The sequence below is a fragment of the Ictidomys tridecemlineatus genome, chromosome 7, assembly GCF_052094955.1.
Source record: "Ictidomys tridecemlineatus isolate mIctTri1 chromosome 7, mIctTri1.hap1, whole genome shotgun sequence".
Taxonomy (NCBI): domain Eukaryota; kingdom Metazoa; phylum Chordata; class Mammalia; order Rodentia; family Sciuridae; genus Ictidomys; species Ictidomys tridecemlineatus.
In genome coordinates, this window is record NC_135483.1 from 131,590,069 (window position 1) to 131,610,290 (window position 20,222).

Sequence of the window (20,222 nt, forward strand, 5' to 3'; positions counted from 1 at the left end):
CTATGCTTTGGAATTCCCTTCGTCCTCAGCAGAGTTTCTCACTCTAGGATTTGCACATCACTGTGGAATGAATCAAGGTATGCACAAATGATATTACCTAAAAGTCCAAAGGAGAAGTAAATACTACCTTGTATTGGAAAATAGGTTATGTTATTTGGCATTTTTTCTAGTAACAAGTTTAACTCCCTCATATTTGCAACATTCACAGACTATAATCTACCCCACTCACAGCTGGGTGGACAATCTCTATTGAACACTTTTGCTGCTGTTTGTTAATTAAGAGGCAGTACCTATAGAACTTGTATCTCCTTTACATGTCACCACCGCATGGTCCCCAGTCTTTTTTAATTTTTTAATTTTTTTTTTGAGACAGAGTTTCATTAAGTTGCTGAGTCTGACTTTGAACTTGCAATCCTCCTGCCTCAGCATCCCAAGCTGCTGGAATAACAGGCACATGATACCATACCCAGCCATTTTTAGTGACATGTGAAATGCCTTGGTCCTGTCAATGATGCTAAATTTGGTAGATTAAGAGTTTGCCTCTTACCCAAACTCCCAATGGTTGCCTTTGACTCTTTTAGGACTTGAAGAGTTATCTACCCCTGAGATTAGAACAAATTATTAAACAACAACAAACAGACCTTAAAAAAGAGAAGGAGGAGAGTAACTGACCAAAAATGGGTGCTAACTTGACCTTTTTGTTTTATTCTTAACCTTTCTTAATTATTTACAGGCGTGTCAAAGAAGAGAGAGAAACATCACTATTATATTTTAAAGGATGCTTTTAAGAATTGTAAATAGAACCTAATATAAATCAACGTCACAAATGAATTTGACTTCATTAAACCAAAATTAAGCTTAAGAAAGTCAAACAGCACATCAGAAATTTAAAATACCCATCTTTCCTTTTGTGTGTGTGCTTTATGTTCAGTTTTATGAAACTGTGAATAGAGAAACACAAAGCTATATCTGATATTAATATCTGTGCTTTTTTTTCTAGTGACAACAGAATTCTTTTTCCCTTGAGTTTCATTTTCTCCTCCATATGATAGACCAACAGAACTCACCACATCCGTTTGTTGTATGAATAAAGTAAGTCACAGAAAGCACCTGGCTCACAGCAGGCCCCAGCACTTTTGTTTCATTTTGTTTTTTATAAAGGAAATAATACATGCTATGATGGGAAGACTGTGGCATTAAGGGTGAGACCAGGGCACTTTTAAAGTGTATACCTAGCAGTTAATAAAAACATTTTACAATATTGTCATATTCAGAACTCACAAACACGATTCCAGAACTTTCTCTAAGACTTGAAGACTTTAGGATCTTAATGAACACTCTGCTATGTCATTCCTCCTCTTTACAAAATAAAAAATTTAAAAAAAGGAACAGACAATTCCTGGCAGTGAAATTTCAGGAACTAAAAGAGAAAGCTCAAGTCTTAAATGAGTCAAAGGCAACCAATGAGAGTTGTTTGGGTAAGTTTGGGACATCTGTTAATACCATCTCTTGCTTGTTCAAATGTATAGAGCTAAGGACAAGCAAGGGAACTTGAGAATTCCTGTGGAACTCCCCTGGATTTTTGGAAGCAAATCATAAGAAAAAAATATATATATGCTATTATAATAGAAGAAAAGTGTCTATCTTGCCTATTAAGAAGAGAGTAGAAAATACAGGTTGGAGTTTGTGGATGCAAAATGAAGGTGAAAACAGTAATCAGTGATTTGGGGAGAAAGAAGGATTGCATTTAGCTCTGTGTTTCAGTAATCTGTACTGGGCAAAGGAGAAAAAAAGCAACAGTTAAGACTAAATTGCTCTCTCTTGAATACTTACACTTCTAATAGCAGAGGGTATTTCTTGGATTTATCAAAATGAGGAGGCAAGATCATCTGATACCAAAATTCTAAAAAAAAAAAAAAATCAATTAGTGAGATAAGAACAATTATTAGTGCAAGATTTCTTTCCTTATCTCTGTCAGTGATGTCATGTCTAGAGTCTAACAATTTGCTAAATTAGAATAGAAAAAAGAAAATGAGCTGCTTGGATTCAGCATGTTTTTAAGATATAAAAACACTGTCAGGTTAAAATTCTCGTTAATAGTAAGACAATAAAGTTGTCTCTAAAGTATCTATCGAATACATTGGTGCCTTGTAAAATAAAAGTGCATCTTAGAATTTCTAATGTTTTGTTTTTATGATTCTGTTCTTTGGCATCTGATCTACTTATCTAGTTTGTTTATGGCTTATGTTCTAAGTTTTCCTCCAAAATGTTTTCCTCTTCTTGAATTTCCTTGAAGCTGTTTAGGATTTGTAGTTGGCCCCAACTCTATTTTAAAATTCTGATTTAATAACATTTTTATAATTCCTATTGCCATCCCAGACCGCAGAGCTGCGTTCCCATTTTCAGCTCCGTATTTCACAGAATGAAATCGGGCTTATGTGGAGCAAACTGTTGCGTACATTCTGTATGATCTCCCACGGATCTGTTTGATTCCCTGTGCTTGATTTAATGTCAGTTTGATAAAATTTGTCCTTAAGTAATGAATTGGTTTCCTTTGCTTTCAGATGAAAGATGAGTTTTTCTAACAAATCTAAAAGATTAAGCGTTTTTCCAGATTTTAATGACTATTTATAGCTTTGGGAGATTTAAATTGTGGGCCAAAAATGAAAAATTCCTGATCTATAGCGCTCTTTCCTACATTTATTTTCCTTTTTGTCTTATTGCTTTGATTTTGGTTGATTTTATTTTGGTTAAGGACAAAAGAAAGATTTAGGAGTAAAATATATAAGTACATTAATCTTCAATTCTTATTTTGCTGAATGTTTGTTTTCTAATTTAATGTGTCTCTAAGAACAAAATTTGAAGTTAATTTCTATTATAATTTCAATGAAATATCAAATTATTGGCTGCCCGTGATATTTGTATTCGATTGAGGCTCTGTGAGTCAGCACTCACTCATTAGAAGATGCTGAGACACAAAGGTTCCACCTTTGTGCAGAGGGATGGTCCTTTCTTTGGGGGGGGGAGGGTGTCTTTCTAATCTTAAAGCTCTACCTTCTCTGCTCCCTTCTCTTGAAGTCCCCCTTTAGCCCTCTTTTCCTGTCAGATCCTCTTCTGTCTGAAAGCTCTACCCTGCAATCCCTATCAGTTTTCCCTTGCATGTGGCTTCCCTGATCCTAAACCCTTCAGGGATCCCCACTGTTTACCAACTGGAACAGAATGTCACATCCAGTACTCAAGGCTTCTGCACCAGGCCGTGTCAGCATTGAGAAACTCTAAGTTTAAGGCTTAGAGGTTTGAAAACACCCTCATCACTTAGGAGCTTACTCTAAATGCTAGAACCTGGACAGCCAACCTGACTTGCAGGGCCAGAATGTAAATGTTAATGAGCTCCCAGGTGAGTCACAAGCATGTTTTATGTGAGCATCCCTGCCCTAAGATATTCTTCAGAAGTACCTACACTCTCAAGGGCCTGTCTTGTCCTTAAAATGAAATGAGTTGAATATTTCCTATTATATCCAAAATTTATAAAAAAGCATCCAGGCTAAATGAACCCAGATGGATTCTTCCCTTCCCTATAAGTTGTTAGCCCTTAGTGGAGAAATGAAAACCAACAAACAAAAAAAGTTTCCTACTCAAAGAAACCTACTATTCTCAGTGAATGAGATCCAGGATTAGTCGACCAAGCCCAGTCATATAACAACTATGAGAGGGGAGGAGGTATAGAAAAAATAAAGATTTCTCTCTTGAGACTAAATTTCAACCCTTTATAGAGAGCCCCAATTTGAAACTATAATCATCTTAGATATTTTTCATTTCTTGGTTTAAAGGAGAAACATATTAGGATAACATTAAATTAAATGTATAGTTAATAGCTACCAGTAGAATAGTTACTAACAGGATAAAATTGAATTAGTAGTAGTGCATTTTCTCCAAACACCTTTCCTCTTGACAAAATATATTTTATATAAAGTGCTGTTATTTTTTATGATGAAAGAATTCAAAAGTAGTAGATCTGTGTCAGAACATTTTATGGAAAATTAAACTTCTAAATTATATTTATACGATATAAAAGATATATATTCAGATTATCACAGTAGTCATATTTACTGGTGTTTCCATGAAAAGTATTATTTCAAGAGAAATTTAACTTACTTGTTTCATTCAAAATAATAAAGTCTAGCTTCTTTGAAGGCATTTGGACATCCTGCAGCATTTTATCCAAAGCTGAATTATCTTCCAGGACTCTTAGTACTGAGTAAATAAATGAAGCAACAGAAATTCATTGCAAGGTGAAGAATTTAGATTATGCAATAATGAGCAATGCAATACTCAGCAAACACAAAATGCATGGATTGAACTGTACATACTTTGGGTCACAAACCTTTTGCTCAGGTTATTGTGAAGATACTTTAAAGCCAAGGGAAATCACACAATGCTAAGGACATGTTAGACCTCTTGACATGTACTTTCCTACAAGCAAATGAAGGGTGAGGTATGAGAAATTACCTTGATCATTTGTACTTCTATGCAGAGTATAGAGAGGCAGACCAGGGCCTGTTAACACAATCAGGGGAAAATATGTTTTAGATGAGAATGGCATACATGACTTTTTTTTTTTAAGAGAAAGAGAGAGAGAAAGAGAGAGAGAGAGAGAGAGAGAGAGAGAGAGAGAGAGAGAAATAATCTTTTAATATTTATTTTTTAGTTTTTGGTGGACACAACATCTTTATTTTTATTTTTATGTGGTGCTGAGGATGGAATCCAGTGCTCCGCACATGCCAGGTGAGCGCCTTATTGCTTGAGCCACATCCCCAGCCCCAGACATAACTTTTTAAATCTCTTTTATTACTATTTACCTTTGATAGAAGACATAATAAATATCATAGTGGATAAGAAACTTAATAAATGGTGGTGGTTGTTCCTTAAAATAATTGCAATTGGGTACAAGGTGTATTACTGCAAAGGAACAGGGCTCAGTAGAATGAGATGGGAATGAACCTCTGCCCTGCTGGGCTTGGGTACGTTACCACCTCTGTGCTGTGTTTCCTTGTCACTGAGCTGAAATGGGAGCTGCCATCCTCCCCACTCTGAATCCACTCTGAAACCTTGCTGATCACAGCAGCTCCAGACCCTGCACTCTCTGGGCAGCAGGCTAGCCGAGCTCTGGAGCCAGCCGCACCTGAAGGAGGGTGGGTCCCCCATCATGCCCACTCCTGAGGAGTCCTGGAGCCAGGAAGCACATCTGCAGTGCCTGACTTGGATAAGCGATTTCCTTCTGGCATGGAAAAGTGTTTTTCTCACAAGCCCATATCTTCACTATTTATCCCAACTGTGGTAGTTGCAGAGTGGAAGGTAATGTATAGAAAAGATATTTTGTGAGCTAGTTAATTCTGATGCATTTGGATGATAATATTAATTTTCATACTTGATTGAAACCATAGTGAAGGCACTATCCAGACCTGGGTTTGAATACTGGCTGAGTTGCCCTGTGCCTCCTAAGTCACATAGACAACAGATGTATGCTTCAATTTCCTCACTACAAAAAAAAAAAGGAAGAAGATAATAATATCTACTTTGCAGAATTTTCTTAAGGATGAAACAAGATCATGAATATACAGCTTTTAGCACAGTGCTTAGTATAAAGCACACACCCAAGAAAGGGGGCAAGAAACAGTGATGGTGAAAAACCACAGAAATAAATAATAAAGAAAATACACTTGGGAAGAAAGATTCAGAAAACTGTTCAGAGTCATCTTTTTTGCCATTTTGACAATTCTTTTCAGAATATCCACATTCCTTCTCTCACTTAAGAAGTAGCCTCACTCAATTTTTTAGAAAGAGGGCTCAGGGGCAGGGGTTGTGGCTCAGTGATAGAGCACTTGCCTGGCACTGGGTTTTGATTCTCAGCACCACATATAAATAAATAAATAGAGAAAGAAAGAAAGAAAGAAAGAAAGAAAGGGTTCATTAACAACAACAACAACAACAATAATAATAATAATAATAATAATAATTTTAATTTTAAAAAGAAAGAGGGCTCAGGAGGCAGAGGCCTGGGTGTGAATCCTCTATAGATGCTGTGCAACTTACACTAGGTGCTGTGTCTCTCCTTGCCCAAGTTTCTTCATTTGTAAAATAAATAAATAAATGATAATAGCAATAGCAACAGAAGATAAAGCTGTGAGCACATTGAGTGACAGGCACTAGTCATGGCTTCTCATTTAAAGGGGTAAGTTCATAAAATAAATATTTGAAAATGCACAATCTGTAGAGAAGACATATATAGAGGTTATATAAGAAGAAAGAAGGAATATATAGGAAGGAAGTCTCCAGAGGGAAAGTAAAAGTGGTTTTAAACTCACCACTTAAATGTGAGTGGATAAATAGGGAATGAGGTGCTTACAACAGCCCCCTCCCGCCCCCCCCCCCCCCCCCCGGGTTCAAAAGGAGAGAACTGAGCAGAGAAGAAACAAACTGGACATTGGAAGGAATATCTTGGGCATGGGAAGAAGGGCCCAGGAGGGTGGTAAAGGGAAGCCCTAAGACAGGGGTCACATTAGCTGAGGGAGTGGAGAGAGCTACTCCTGAGGACCGTGAGTCCCTGTAGCCTCTGCCCTCCCTTTCAGTGGGCGTCCACTTACCTGAACATCTCAGCTGATAATATTTTGCCATTTTACTAAATGACACAGAATAGTACTGACACCTTTCTGGATTCAGCTCACAACTAAGGCATGTCACTTTTGTGTAGTCATTAAGTTGGATTCTGTAAAACCAACAGTGGAAAGAAAGTGCTCAATGAAAGGATCAAGGAGAGGAAGAAATTTGAATGATGCCACACTCTAGATTTAGAGTATTCAGAACGCCAAAGCCATCCTCAAATTTCTTTTTTTTTTAACATGAAATATATGAGTTAGTAATAACCTCAAATCTCCCATTGTTTGGAAATGTCACAAAATAGCTAATAAAGTCATTCTCTTTAGTGACACGCAGGTTGATTTATGAGAGAATAAAAATACTTGGCAGCAATTCTAATTTAATATTAGGACAAGACAAAAAAAATTTAAAAGGAGTCTACAAATTGTTCATAGGCAAAACATGATTAAAGTTCACAACTTGACAGAGCTCTTACTTATAGAGATTTCTTCCTCCTGGCATGCCTTTGTATTCATTACTAATGTAGTATCTGGAAGAAACCAAATGAAATACATATTAATTCTGCTTTTTAAAGATATCAGAAGTGTCCCCTGAGGTCAAGCAGCAGGCCCAAGGGTGCTCACAAGCCATCCTCACATCTTTGCCGCCCTCCTCTCTGTCAAAGGATGTGTTTTTCTTAATAGAGCAAAATAGATTAACCTTGGGATTTCTTCTTTAAGTCAAATGACAAGTGAAGGCTCAAAATAAGCTTTTTTTTTTTTTTGTAGGAAAAAAATACGACTGGACAAGCAGCCTGAAATTGAAACCCTGTTTTCAGTCCTGTTTTCCATATTTTCTGTCTTATGCCATCAACTTCTAGATGTCAGGAACCCCATCTTTCCAGAGAGTGGCAGAACCATTTCTGGAAAGGAGCTTTAGAAACTACTTCTGGCAGTGGCAAAATTCCTCCGTTAATGAGGCCAATAAAGGACCATACAAGTGCCTAAGATTCTAATGGAAAATAACATTCCCTCTGCCACCAGCTCACAGGGTAGTGGACAGCGTCAGCAAAGTTCTCCATGAACCAAAGAGAAAGGCTGAGGCATGGGCAGATAACACTGCCTTTCCAAGCCTTCCAAACATTCAGTGCCAGCTGAAGGCTCCCAGAACGCCGAGTGCTAGCGTGCAGGGACGATCCAGCAAGAGGCTGCAGCTCTTGAGATGGAAAGCAGGTAAGAGCAAGAGGTAGAGCTGCTTGGTGGCATGGCATCAAATCTGCTGCGCATATGTGAAAATCATTAAGGCTTCCGTATGTTAAAAAGAAAAAAGTATTGAACACATTCCAGATAGACTACTCTGTATTTGTCAGAGATTTTTTTCCCTACTTCTGTGCAAAGAGGGCTAGATTGTAATGAATGGATTTATATCCTATCAATTATTAACATACTTACAGATAATCGTTGGTAAGAGCTTGTATCCCAATAACTTCCCAGGCTCCTTTTGTAATAAATGTGCAGCCCTGATGGGGTTTTTAAATAGTCACAGGTAAGTAGAGGATTAAATCACTTACGTCAGGAATTAAAATAGGAATGAGATTTCTTTTTGGGTGTCCACGTCCCCTTCCACCTCACTCTAATACAAAAGAATTGAAATTGGACTATTTGTCCACATTAATTGACTTTACCAAATGATTTCTTCTTCAAATTAGTTTTCAAAACAAGGTGGTCAACTTAAAATAAATTACATAAGAATACTCACTTCCTTGTTTATTTGGTAATGGCAAATGTGTTTGTAACCCTCTCCATTGCTGATGATCTTGTAGAAGCTATTGCCATCAGAGGTAAAATGAGGTTCTGAAGGCCTAAACTAGAAAATAATTGAGAGCAATTAAACATTAAAGCACCACATATGTATCTACTTTGCAGAATGTCTTATTTGAGTACCAACTTTAGTCTCACAAAGTCCTTCCTTAACCTATGCTCAAAATCCCATGCTTCACTTACAACCCAAATGCAGCTAGAAGGTCTCTTTTATAAAATATGGATGCAAAGACCAAACCCCTAAGTAATTTTTTGTGAGGAATAAATAAGAGAATGCATATAAAGATATTTGCACAGGACATTCAATAAATAGAAATAGCTCCTGTTATTTTAGGGCATCCTCTCTCTGTGAAGGACATTGACTCCCAAGGATCAGTGTGTTCCCAGCATCCACCTTTGTTCAAGATGTAACTTTCCTCAGTGTCACAAAGGTGCTTTCCTAAAACTGACATATTATTCTTTGCCTGCTTCAGGTTGGAGGTGGTTTGTAGTTTGGGGGAATTTTTTTGTTCCTCTTTTTACACATATTTCTTTTTGAAATCCAGGCTTAACCATTTCTAGACTAGATACCATAGGAATGCCTGTTGTATACTTCATGTGGAAGCATTCATAGAGTTCTTTTTATTATAAGCCTTTTCATTTTGTGAGGTATGATCAACAATTTACCCAAAAAAGGTTGCATAGAAATATAGAATAAAATCTTCATTTTTTTTTTTTTTTACTGTTCAATTAAAGAGAGTGCTCAGAATATAATGCAGCCTAAGTAGAAGAGTGTCTTTCCAAGCCCGAAAGGAGTACGTTGTTTTACGATTTCTGTTTCCTAGCTGCATTTGAGAGCAGGTAGGAGATGGTCTTTTAAAATTGTTGGTTCACTTCGCCCTCGATGTTTCCTCTCTCATCAGCTCCCATTTTGGGAAGGAAGAAACACGCTTCCCTCTTCTATTTAGTGATTCAAAGTGAATTCATTTATGGAGCAAGCTGAGGCGTGCAGTACACTTGGTGTTCTCATTACAGAGCTCTGAAACACATTCCCCTCTCTAGACCTGTGTTCACAGCCTTATCTTTTTAATACATTTCCCTGTTTCCCCTGGATGGAGTTGTGCCTAGTAGGAATGTGTGAAAAGTGGCATCTGTCTGGTTAAATACAGAGAGGAAAAAACATATTTTTTTCAAAGAGTCGTGAGGAAGTGTAGCGTGTCTCTTGCCATGGAGGAAACCACTTTTCATGTTGGCAAACGTCTCCCCTCTGCCCAATCAATGCCTGAAGAAAAAGGACATGTGAATGCTTCAAAGCTCTGAGCCCCTCCCCCCGCCCCCCGAAGGACTCATCTTCCCGAACTGGGCCCTCTCCTCTATGACCCAAGAGTTGTGAAATCTTTCCATTTTCGTGTTGCTTTGTTTCCCTCTCAAAGGAGGATTTATAGAAGTGGTCACAAAAATTAGGTGCGAGTCAGTCTTCATCTTTCACGTGGGGTGTTTCCATGGCTAGAGCTCCTTCATGTACACATTCCATTCCATGGTTTCGAGCAATGTGTGGCTGGTAATTCTGAGCAATGTGCATATAATGCAGCAGGACTGGGAAGCATGAGAAGTCTCCGAGGGTCACCATGCTTTCCTGGATAAAGCTCTGCATCTGGGTGCCTAATAAAGTGTGAACTCACACGAGCACAATTTCTTCCAAAGAGAGGTGCGTAGCGGGCGTTGTGTGGTTGGTGCTGAGTTTCTGCTAGTTGTAGTCACATCTCCTTAGGCATTTGTCCAGGCTGGGATGGAAACTGTGTTTTCTGCCTTTAAAGCACATAACTTCAAATATGAGGTCAACAAGCATATTCGGCTTCTTGGCTGCCTTTCAGCAATGGTTGCTTTTTAACTGACTGGGAGCTACAATTTGCCTGGAGTATGTGTTTTGTTTTGCCTGCTCTGCTCTGGGTTTTTCACTTGTCCCCTTACTTTTTCCAACTCAGTATGCTCTATATCCTTCATAAAGAGATAGCTCTGTAGGGACCATCTCCAATATTTTAAGAAACAGGTCAACTAACATCTCTATTAATAGCAAATAACATAGGTCCCTAATGTACAATGCCTACCCATTAAATAGCTCTGCGTAGCTGGCCCTTAGCACATAAAATCCTGTAACTCATAGTACTTACTCTTCCAACCCAGCCTGTAGAACTCGTTTCTGTGTGTTGCTGTGCCTAAGAAGGGGAAAAAACACAAGGACAGCATTTCAAAGAGGAGTGAGATGATGTCATCTATTCTTTAGCCATAATCTGTGGTAATATAAACAAAAATTACACTTAATAAAATAATTGAAAACTATCTCCATTCACCTATTTTCCTTTATGTTAGTATTTTTCTTGTAATTACATTAGATCATTTCCCTCTCTTGCCTAGAGCTCTGTCCTAGCTCTACCCCCTACATTGCCCTCCTGATGTGTGAAATTCAACACATACAGAACCGAAGGTCATTTCCTTCTCTATTCTCCATCTCTACCAGCCTGTTCATGTTCCTCCATCCTTCTACCCACCCATGCCAGAGACCTGGGAGGACTTCTAGATTACTACACTGCTCACAGTCAACCTCCTCAGCCCCTTTCTTTGACTTCTCTGACCTTCTCCACCATTACTGCTTTTGTTCTTGTCTTTTGGCAGGTTTTCCTTGGTCCACTGACATGATCTTCTGGACATTGCTTATCTTTTCTCCCTTGGGCCTACTATCCACCCTGCTAAGCCTCCAGCTGACTGCATTTGGCAACAGATATTATCTTTATGACACTGTTCCTATTTCTTACCAAGGAAGTCCAAACTCAGAATCGTACCTGAGTCTGAGCGTGTGTATCTCTATCCTCAATGTCCACCCCTGTTTCTGTCCCCCGCCCCTGGTCATAAATACCACAGTCCCTTATGCCCCAACTTATTCACACTAGATACTTAGCACAGCCCTCTGCATGGATAAGCCTTGAGCCCTTATCTACTCATTAATGGCATCTTATTCCAGACTCCTCTGTATCTCTCCTATGTTACTCCTTGTCCCACCCTGCCTGCCTGAGGGATGTCTCTACTGGGGGCAAGTGGGTTATACCTTGATTAGATGCTTTTATGGCACAATATTCTAACATTACAGGGATCTAATGAGCAGGAAGCAAAGAGCTTGGATTTTGCTGTTTGAGTTTCAGCTGTGTCCTGGGACCTGAGCAAGCTCCTTAAATTTCCTGAGCCTCAGTCTCCACAGTGCCTGGCATGACATAAGTGCTCAATAAACGGTTTACCTTATGATTTATTTTTGTAATGGAATTCCCTACCAGAACAGAAACATTTTAGGGACAAGAATGCTGTCTAAATCATTTTTAAAAATATGCATGGCTTAGCACAGAGCTTGGAACATTATACATTTGAGAGCACTCAATGTTTCTTGCATAAATAAATGAATAAAGTGAGTCAAGACATGGGGTGCTCAAGCTCTCTGAGGTGAGAATCTTCCTGTGCTCAGCCAGGAAGGGGAGCAGGCAGGAAGGTGCATAGACACAGGCCCATGACCAGACAGGGAGGCTTGCAGAGGCCTGGTTATATGCTAGCAAACCTTGTCTGGGTTCTACCCTTCTTGAGGCTGCTGGCTCCAAAGGGCTTTATGATCCCCTTTGACTCATGGTCTTCTGCTCACGGTCTCCTAGCTGGGACTCCCCCTGCAACCCAGCACTTCAAGGTCAATTAACCCTAAGTCTGCCTCAGTGTTGCCATCCTGTCAGGCTGGTAGTTATTTATTTAAGTTCTAAAGCTGTTTCCTGCTTATGGTAATGGATTTGCTGCCTCAATATTTCTTTTTCTTACATATCCAGCCAGTCATGCTCAATATCCTCTATTTCTCTGTTCCAATGCACTTTGTTGCAATTGCAGCCCCTAGTCCTCTTTGCATTTTTGAATACTGACATGAGATTTTACCTTCTGCATTCCAGTCACCTCCTTTCCCTTTCCCAAGAGACCAAACCCAAACCGAACAGTATGGGTAGAGAGGGAAGGTGAAACAGAAGCCCTAATGAATATCAGGTGATCTAATCATCAAACTGATCACTGCCTCAGGGTTGAACACGGAGTCAGAGAGAATAGAAAATTAAACTTCATTTCCTGATTCCCATTCTTTACTCGAGTTTAAAGTCTACACTGATGACAAGCAGAGTATCCTGACCCAATCTTACCATTAAGCAATTCCATCTAAGGTTGTTCTTATCATAGTCACAAATATCCATGACAGAATAGTTTTGAATCCTCTTGAGCCACTGCAGGGAAATTCTTTCTTGTGTAGCCCAAGTGACATCACACAAGTAGTGATCCCTGGAAGGAAGGAAGGAAGGAAGGAAGGAACGAAGGAGGGTTGGGGTGGTGGTGGTGGGAGAAACATAACACAGAATGAATTTGTTCCAGACCTTGATACAAACATTTTACTAAGTAAAAATAAATCAATTCTAATGGGAATTAGAACTTTTAGTGGGTAAGAATACCATTTAATACCATCATGTTTTACCTTTCCTTAAGCTTAAAGTGCAATTTAATTTTGAATGGAAATTAAAATATATCCCACAAGAAAAGTTGTAGCAAAATCCCACAGTGGTTTAACATACTCCACTAGAACCATATGCTCAGGATTAACTGAGTCTTAAACGTGGCCCTGGTGGTACCAGGGAGTCCAGGGTGATGTCTCTCCTCTCCTCTCTGTTGTCTAGAGGGAACAATACACTGGCTGAGATGTGAGTATTTTCTGGTAATTTGACGCGTATCTCCAGAAAATTCTTCCTATTAGTGTGAAACTGCAGCTGACCCTTTTCTCAACTTCATTTTCAAATGGAGAAAAAAAAAATTGACTCACACTTCCATGAACTTTGAAAAATCAAAGAATTAAATCCTTAAAAAAAATACTAAAACCCCCAAAATGACAACAAATAAAAGCCTTTTTCAAGAGTCAAAACATGAACCTTGTGAAGAAATTAAGAAGCCCTGCAATATTTCAACTTAAATTTATACAAATAGAGATAGCTCTAGCAATGCATCCTCCCCAACACATACCTGCAAACAGTTTTGGAACCCCCCTCTGATTTGTAGTGAAATGCGTGGAATTTATAATTTACTGTGCTGCTAGACTCCCTAACGTTATGTGCTCTGGATAGTCTCTTTAATTTTCCCTTTTTGCCCCTCCTCCAGTATGATTTTGGATGACTATTCACAAATCACTCCTCTCCAGCGCCTGGTCCACTCCAAACTTTCTAAAATGCTCTGCTTGCTCTGCCCCCACCCAGTGGTGCCTGTCCTCTCTTCTGGACACCTGGCTTTCCAAACAGACTATATTCCTGTGGAATGCAGCCCTGGGGGCGGGGGGGGGGGGAACCACCTCTCCTGAGTTGTGTTCTAAATAGCTCTGTCCTTCCTCAGAACTCACAGAGATGGGTTCCTGTCTCCACGCCCTTCACAGACACTGAATCACACAAATATGAGCACTGAGGGCCTTAGGATAAAGCACTTTAGGCCCCTCCCAGCTTCTCTAGGACACTCCATGGGTTAATGCTCCTGGTGACACTGTGCCTGCATCCTCTCCCACTACAGGTTGCAGGTGCTGAAAGACCAAAGCCCTTCATGCAGCAGAGGGTCACATTCCACACATAGCAACTCCTTCCCCTTTCAGCCCTCTTCTTGCTTGTTAAGGGGCTCTGCAGCCTTCTTCCTCTTCCCATTTGTCTGAAATGACTGTCACATCCTATTTCTTCAGGTCTCAGCTTAAGTGTCCCTGGTCAACGATGTTTTCTTGGAAATCCCTATTGCCATACCAATTGTCAGCCTCACAGAGCTTATCACAAATTGCCAGGCTGTAGAACTAGAGAGTGCCTCTTTGCATGCCTGGGAGTAAGGGTGCCTCGTCTAAATCTAACTCATCTGTGTTCACAACATAGAGGCATCAAAGAGAGGATGGGAAGGCAAATAAAACTTATCCAGGAGGTAATAAATCCTTGCAAGAAAAATGGAAAACTGAAAAAGAAGACAGAAAATGAAGATAATCAAAATTAACTTTCTAGACCAGGGGTAAGGAAATTTTAGCTGAGGGCTTCTAGATAGTAAATGTATTAATCATTATGTTCTCTGTCATGGCCACTGAACTCTGTCTTCGTAGCATGGAAGCCCAGACAATACTTAAAACAAATGAGAGTGACTATGCTTCAAAAAAGGATGAAATAATTTTCATATCATGAAATAGATTTTTTTTTTTTTTGCTCTGAGTTTTCTTCTTAACCATTAAAAAACCTAACAATATTCTTGTGGATGATACAAAGCAAGTGGCAGATGGGATTTAGCCCATGGACTGTAGTGGGCTAACCCCAATTCTACACAGTTGTTGCAAAACCTTTCACATAATCATTAAAATTATATACCTCTCACTCTGAAGGAAAAAAAAAGGCTTTCTATTACCATATACAAAATTCTGTAGGGTTCCATGGGCATAGATTAGGAAACTGGGATCCAGAAACACTTTTCCCCTTTCAAAGGGTTCTGGTGGAAGAAAAGGAAGGGGGGGTGGGGCAAGGGAACACTTTTCCATGGTCAGTGAGTCACTGGTACTAAGTGGCTTTATCTACTAAAAGCCATAAATTATACCTCAGTTCAGAAATAAGCACTGTAAAACAACCGTACCCATTTGAAAACATTGAGTAGTGGAATTTGGGAAGTCAGCCAGGAAACTCATGTGCATTAACCATCTTCCCTGCCCATTTCTAGATAAAGGTTAATGACCCTGGATCCTCTACTACCTTTGCCACTCTCCACAGCCCACGGTGTACTCTGCACCCTGTGAGTGCTCAGCAAAGGCAGTTCATCAGTGGAGCAAACAGTCAGTTTTGACTTTTTTTCTAAACACACTTCTCTTCAATTGCAGCCCTGAGCCAAGATCATGCCAGGCTGAGATATCAGGGTCATGAAAAAGATATAAACCAATGGCTCAACTGAACAGAAACATTCAACAAGCAGACTATCAACTATGCTTTACATGCTATGTGCTGGTGTTATTCTGCAAAGAGAAAGAGGCAAATATTGAGCATATTTTCTCTCTGTAGTGGTTGGGGGAGGGTGGAAGAGGGGCTGCAGGTGTGGCTTCCTTGGAGCCTGGACTGTTTACCAGAGTTAGACACAGGGACTCTACAGCTCTTCGAACTTCTGGAGCTGGATCTGTCCGAGGGGAATACGGTTGATTTAAATGCTAATGCAACAGAGTAATTTCTGGACATAACAATAAGAGTTCACACCCACGTGGTATCTACTCTGAGCCAGGAAATGTTCTAAGTAGTTGACAAAAACCCATGACCACCTGTGTCCTTGTAGTTCATGTTTTGCAGATGAGGAAACAAAAGTGCAGAGAGGTTAAGTAACTTGCCCAAGATCACCCAACTGCAGAGTGTTGGAGTCAGTTTTCAGATTAAGCGGCTGGGCTGGCTTTGGCTTTCATGTTCATGCTCACTCCCAAAGCACAGGCTCTGCCTGACACTTTGGGAAATTGCGGGTTAGCTTGACCTCATTGCTCCTTCTCAGCATAACGTTCCTCACTCAATGAAATTTATTTATTTATTTTTACTAGAAAGTTGGGTGTAGACTGAATTGGATAAAGCAAATCACATCTGCATTCACTGAGGGACTTGATTTTGAATATCACACTTACAGGGACTCTCCTTGTAGAGTGACTATCCTAGCACAAGGCCTTGCAAAGTGTTGGCATTTAATAAAGTCTCTTAGGTGATATTCATGCCCCTAATTTGTATAAATGTTGCTTTTAGGAAACATGAAGGCTACTTAAAATAAGGTATGCATTACTAACTGGAAAGGATTTTGGAGGGAAAATTGCTTCTAAGAGCAACTTTAAATCGTAGAGTGATTAATTCAGTGAATCACCAGAGGAAGCAGGCGTACTGCCAGTGCTGGCCTCAGGCTCCATGCCACCCTCTGCTCTGATAAGGATGCCAACCTTCTTGGGTCTGCTGACAAATCACTGAGAAGAGGAATGGGTAGGGCTAGATGGAACACGGCAGATATCAGGGATGCAGCCTTGGTAGCATTCAAGCCCCATTCTGCCTCCTTTCCTGCAGGTGTTATAGTTTTCCAGGAACTAGTTTTCCTCCAGTGACAATCTCAGAGTTGATGACCTTATAGTCCAAAGGTCATCCACTATTCCAGAGAGCAAGTCTTTATCTACTGTGTCCCCCAGGCGCAGAGAGAACACTGGTAGGGTATGTCATTATCCCGGTTAGATGGGCCTCCAGAGCCATTAGGCAGATGTTGGGTGGGGTTGCCTCAGTAAAACACACCCTTCTCAAGTCAAAGAATTTACAGATGTTTGGGGGGAGATAGAAAAGAGGGATTGCTAGGCAACGTCACTTTGAAGGCTGTCTTTGGAGCTGGCTATGAGAATTCCTAAGCTCTAAAAGTCACCAGGAAAACCCACCTTATCCATCCATCCACACATCTAATAATTTATTCTACACATATCAAATGGGTACTAGCTTTGTCCCAGGCACCCTGCTAGGCACTGGAGATCCTAAAATTGGTTCCTACCCTGTTGAACTTGTCTTACATTAGTTGGCAATGTAAGTATTGCTCTAAATAAAACAGGAGTTTTATAATTTTTCATTATATGCTTTTTCCTCTCATATTTTGAGTTCTAAAAACTTCCAGTAGGAGTAGTCCATGCACATTAGCAGCTTAACTAATCAACCTTAGCACTAAACCAATAAGGGTAGCAGAGAGGCTTGCCAGTGTTCTTGGAAAAGTGACCCGATGCCCTTTTCACTTGTTATCACAGAAGTAACATGTCCACTCATTTCTACCCACTTCTGCTAGTTTCTATCAAAACCACAATCAGTCTCATCCTCCTACAGGAGTTCACTTGCTGGAGGCTCTTTTGACAAAGGAAGAGGAATAACAGGAAACTGAATGAGGAGAACATGGATAGAGGAAGGATGGACAATGCTGGTCCTAGCAAAGCCCCCCATTCCTGGAACTAGTGAATCAGGGGGTAACACAGCTGAGAGGGCTAGGCAGTTCGTTAGGTGGCATAACCTACATGGATTCATGGATTCCCTGGGTCCTGCATGTAAAACATTCACAGTGAACAAGACAGCCCCTAGCTTAAAGAACTAGAAGGCAAAAAGAATTAATGATTAATTCATTGAGGGCAATAAATAAGTCCTTAAAGTTGGATAAGTTTCCTGAGCTCAGCACTTCACAAACTGTGCTTTGGAAAGTGATTTTTTAAGTGGGATCATCTATGAGATGGCTGTAAAATGACCCCTTGGCTGTTCACAGGGAATAAATGAGAGAGTAAGGGCAGAACACAGAGCTTAGTCCGGCCCACAAGCGCTCAATATATTTTAACTCCACTATTCAGTTATTTGATTCTGGGAAGCACAGACCTCTGTCCTATTCCCATTTCCCACAATAACTTGTTGTGAGAGTTGAGCAAATGACTTTGCCTGTCTGAGCCTCAGCTCTCTCACAGTGGAGTTGATTGTGTTCTGGGACTCCTCCAGGTTCTACCGACCTCATCCTTTGGGACTCCTCCAAGTCCTACTGACCTCATCTCTTGGGACTCCCAGAGAAGGAGAGAGGGGCAAGGTTAACCTCACCAGCACAAGTGGCAATTGTCCACTTTTATTTATTTATTTGTGCATTTCTACATTATATCTCACGAGAGCAAAGCTTTCTGAGTCCTTAAATAAAAGTTTATAAACTGGTGAGATCTATACTTCCTTCCAGATGGAATATTTTTCTTAGCAGGAGCCCATGGCTTATCTATCCTCTCTGCAAACAGACTTTGGTTATAGATCAAGAGGTCATACCAGGCACTGCTGGGCTTTCCCCCAGAGAGCCCATGATTCCCACGCCCTGTTAGTTCCACCCTGGTGCCCTTCCTCTTCTCTGTGCCCTGCTGGAATCATAACTGCTCCATCTGTGCATTCTTCAGGATGCTTTCCTTGAACCTGGGGTGGGGGTCATGGAAAACCTGTCTCCCTTCCTTGGAATGCCTCCAGCCTATGTTATGTCACCTCACTCTTGGAGAAATTTATCTGAATGTTTTATATCCTGTCCCTGATTATAAGAGCTAGCAGGACACAGACTTTCCCTGCACATGCTTGGGATTGTAAATAGTAGTCTTCAATCAATGTTGAAGAGGTCCCTGGATGGAACCAGTCAATTTTAGAACTGTTGAGTAAAATTTTACACCTTTGAACAAAGTCAGGGAATTTTTTTTTTAATTTACTGGCAATTGAGTCCCCTCTTGGAATAAATAAGTGTATACAGATATTTCTATCCAAGCTAAAGAATACTAATCAGACAGCACAATCATAGCATGTCTGATAGTTAACGTAACCCCAGAGAAATCAAATGCTTCCCTATTGCTCTGATAATGCCTTCAGGAATCTGAGGGCACTATCTGTATTCATTACGGGGGGGGGGGGGGGGGGGTAGGGTGGGGTGGGGGGTGTGGGGGGGGAATTGTATGTAATATCTCCAGAAAAACAGGTTTGAATACAGAGTGCTACTTGGCCATTTTTTTTAAACGTCTGGGCTCACTTTCTTATCTGTAAAAGAGGAATACAGTAATAATAGTTGGAAAGAGAGATTTACTTTAAAGCATAAAAAAGCATAGCATGTGATAAAGTCCTATATCTGGCACACAGTGAGCACTCAATATATCCTAGCTCCTATTTAAAAACAATCACAAAGCCAACATACATAATGAAAATGGGAATAAATTTAAAAAATTACGAGGTAGCCACAAATTGCACCCAGCATTGTTTCTTTACAGGAAAATAAATGTGTCTGAAGATGTTAAATGGCAATATTCCAAAGCTCCAGGGTCACTGAAGCAATGACATTGTGGGGCACACGATATGGTCATGGGGGTTCCTAAATTGAATCCAGTTTCTCTGAACTGCTTCAGGTCTTGCTGTGGCCTACATGGCCTACATGTTCTTATCTCTTACCACACTCTGCTCAGTCAGGAGGCTCCAGAGTCACTCTGACTTCCCTGCACTTCCTCTGAGGCCCCCACTGTGTTGCCCCAAGGGGCCTTTGTGCTTTTCCCTCTGCCCAAGGCTGCATCCCCAGGTATCCATGTGGACCAATTCCTCCCTTTCTTCCATCACTGCTCACAGTTCACCTTATCAAAGGGGTCTTCCTAAACATCCCCTCACGGAGCACATTGCCTTTGCCCTGCCTCTTCTAATTTGAGTGTGGGCTGCACAACACCTGTTACTCCGGCTGCCCTGTTCACTGTGCATGTCTGGGCCTAGCCTGAAGGCATGGAGGAGGGATTCAACAAGGAGTCCTCAGTGGAAGAATGAATGAGTGCCAGTCTGGCTGACACAAAGGGATGCTGCCACTGAGTCTGCCATTCATGTTTGAAACGTGTTCCTAGGAAGTGTGGAACTGTCCCCAGCCCAAGCGTGGAAGCAAAGAGCCTTACCCTGATGACACAGAAGCAGGAGCAGTGATTTCCATGGAAATGGCACTGGTGGTGGAGTTGAGAGAGTCGATATTCACAACAAAGAACTTTACAGTTGGATTCACGGCTCCTGCCTAGGAATAATCATGGAATTCGTATATATATATATATATATATATATATATATATATATATATATACACTAAATATATATACACACACACAAACACACACACACACACACACACATACACATGCACACAGTCATTACAGAACTTAAAACTGCACAAAAA

General features: G+C 40.4%; 1 protein-coding gene across 1 annotated transcript in view; it reads right to left on the reverse strand.

Annotated features, from left to right (window-relative positions):
- The window catches only part of Dpp4 (dipeptidyl peptidase 4), an 82,449-nt gene that overhangs the window by 19,899 nt on the left and 42,328 nt on the right, over positions 1-20,222 (reverse strand). Inside the window, exons 10-19 of the mRNA XM_005315742.4 lie at positions 19,951-20,063; positions 12,650-12,785; positions 10,607-10,651; positions 8,395-8,502; positions 8,088-8,155; positions 7,133-7,186; positions 6,645-6,766; positions 4,510-4,557; positions 4,156-4,254; positions 1,834-1,903 (exon numbers count right to left, since the gene is read on the reverse strand). Of these exons, the coding sequence (XP_005315799.2) occupies positions 1,834-1,903; positions 4,156-4,254; positions 4,510-4,557; positions 6,645-6,766; positions 7,133-7,186; positions 8,088-8,155; positions 8,395-8,502; positions 10,607-10,651; positions 12,650-12,785; positions 19,951-20,063 (863 nt within the window). The remainder of the gene's footprint in view (positions 1-1,833; positions 1,904-4,155; positions 4,255-4,509; positions 4,558-6,644; positions 6,767-7,132; positions 7,187-8,087; positions 8,156-8,394; positions 8,503-10,606; positions 10,652-12,649; positions 12,786-19,950; positions 20,064-20,222) is intronic.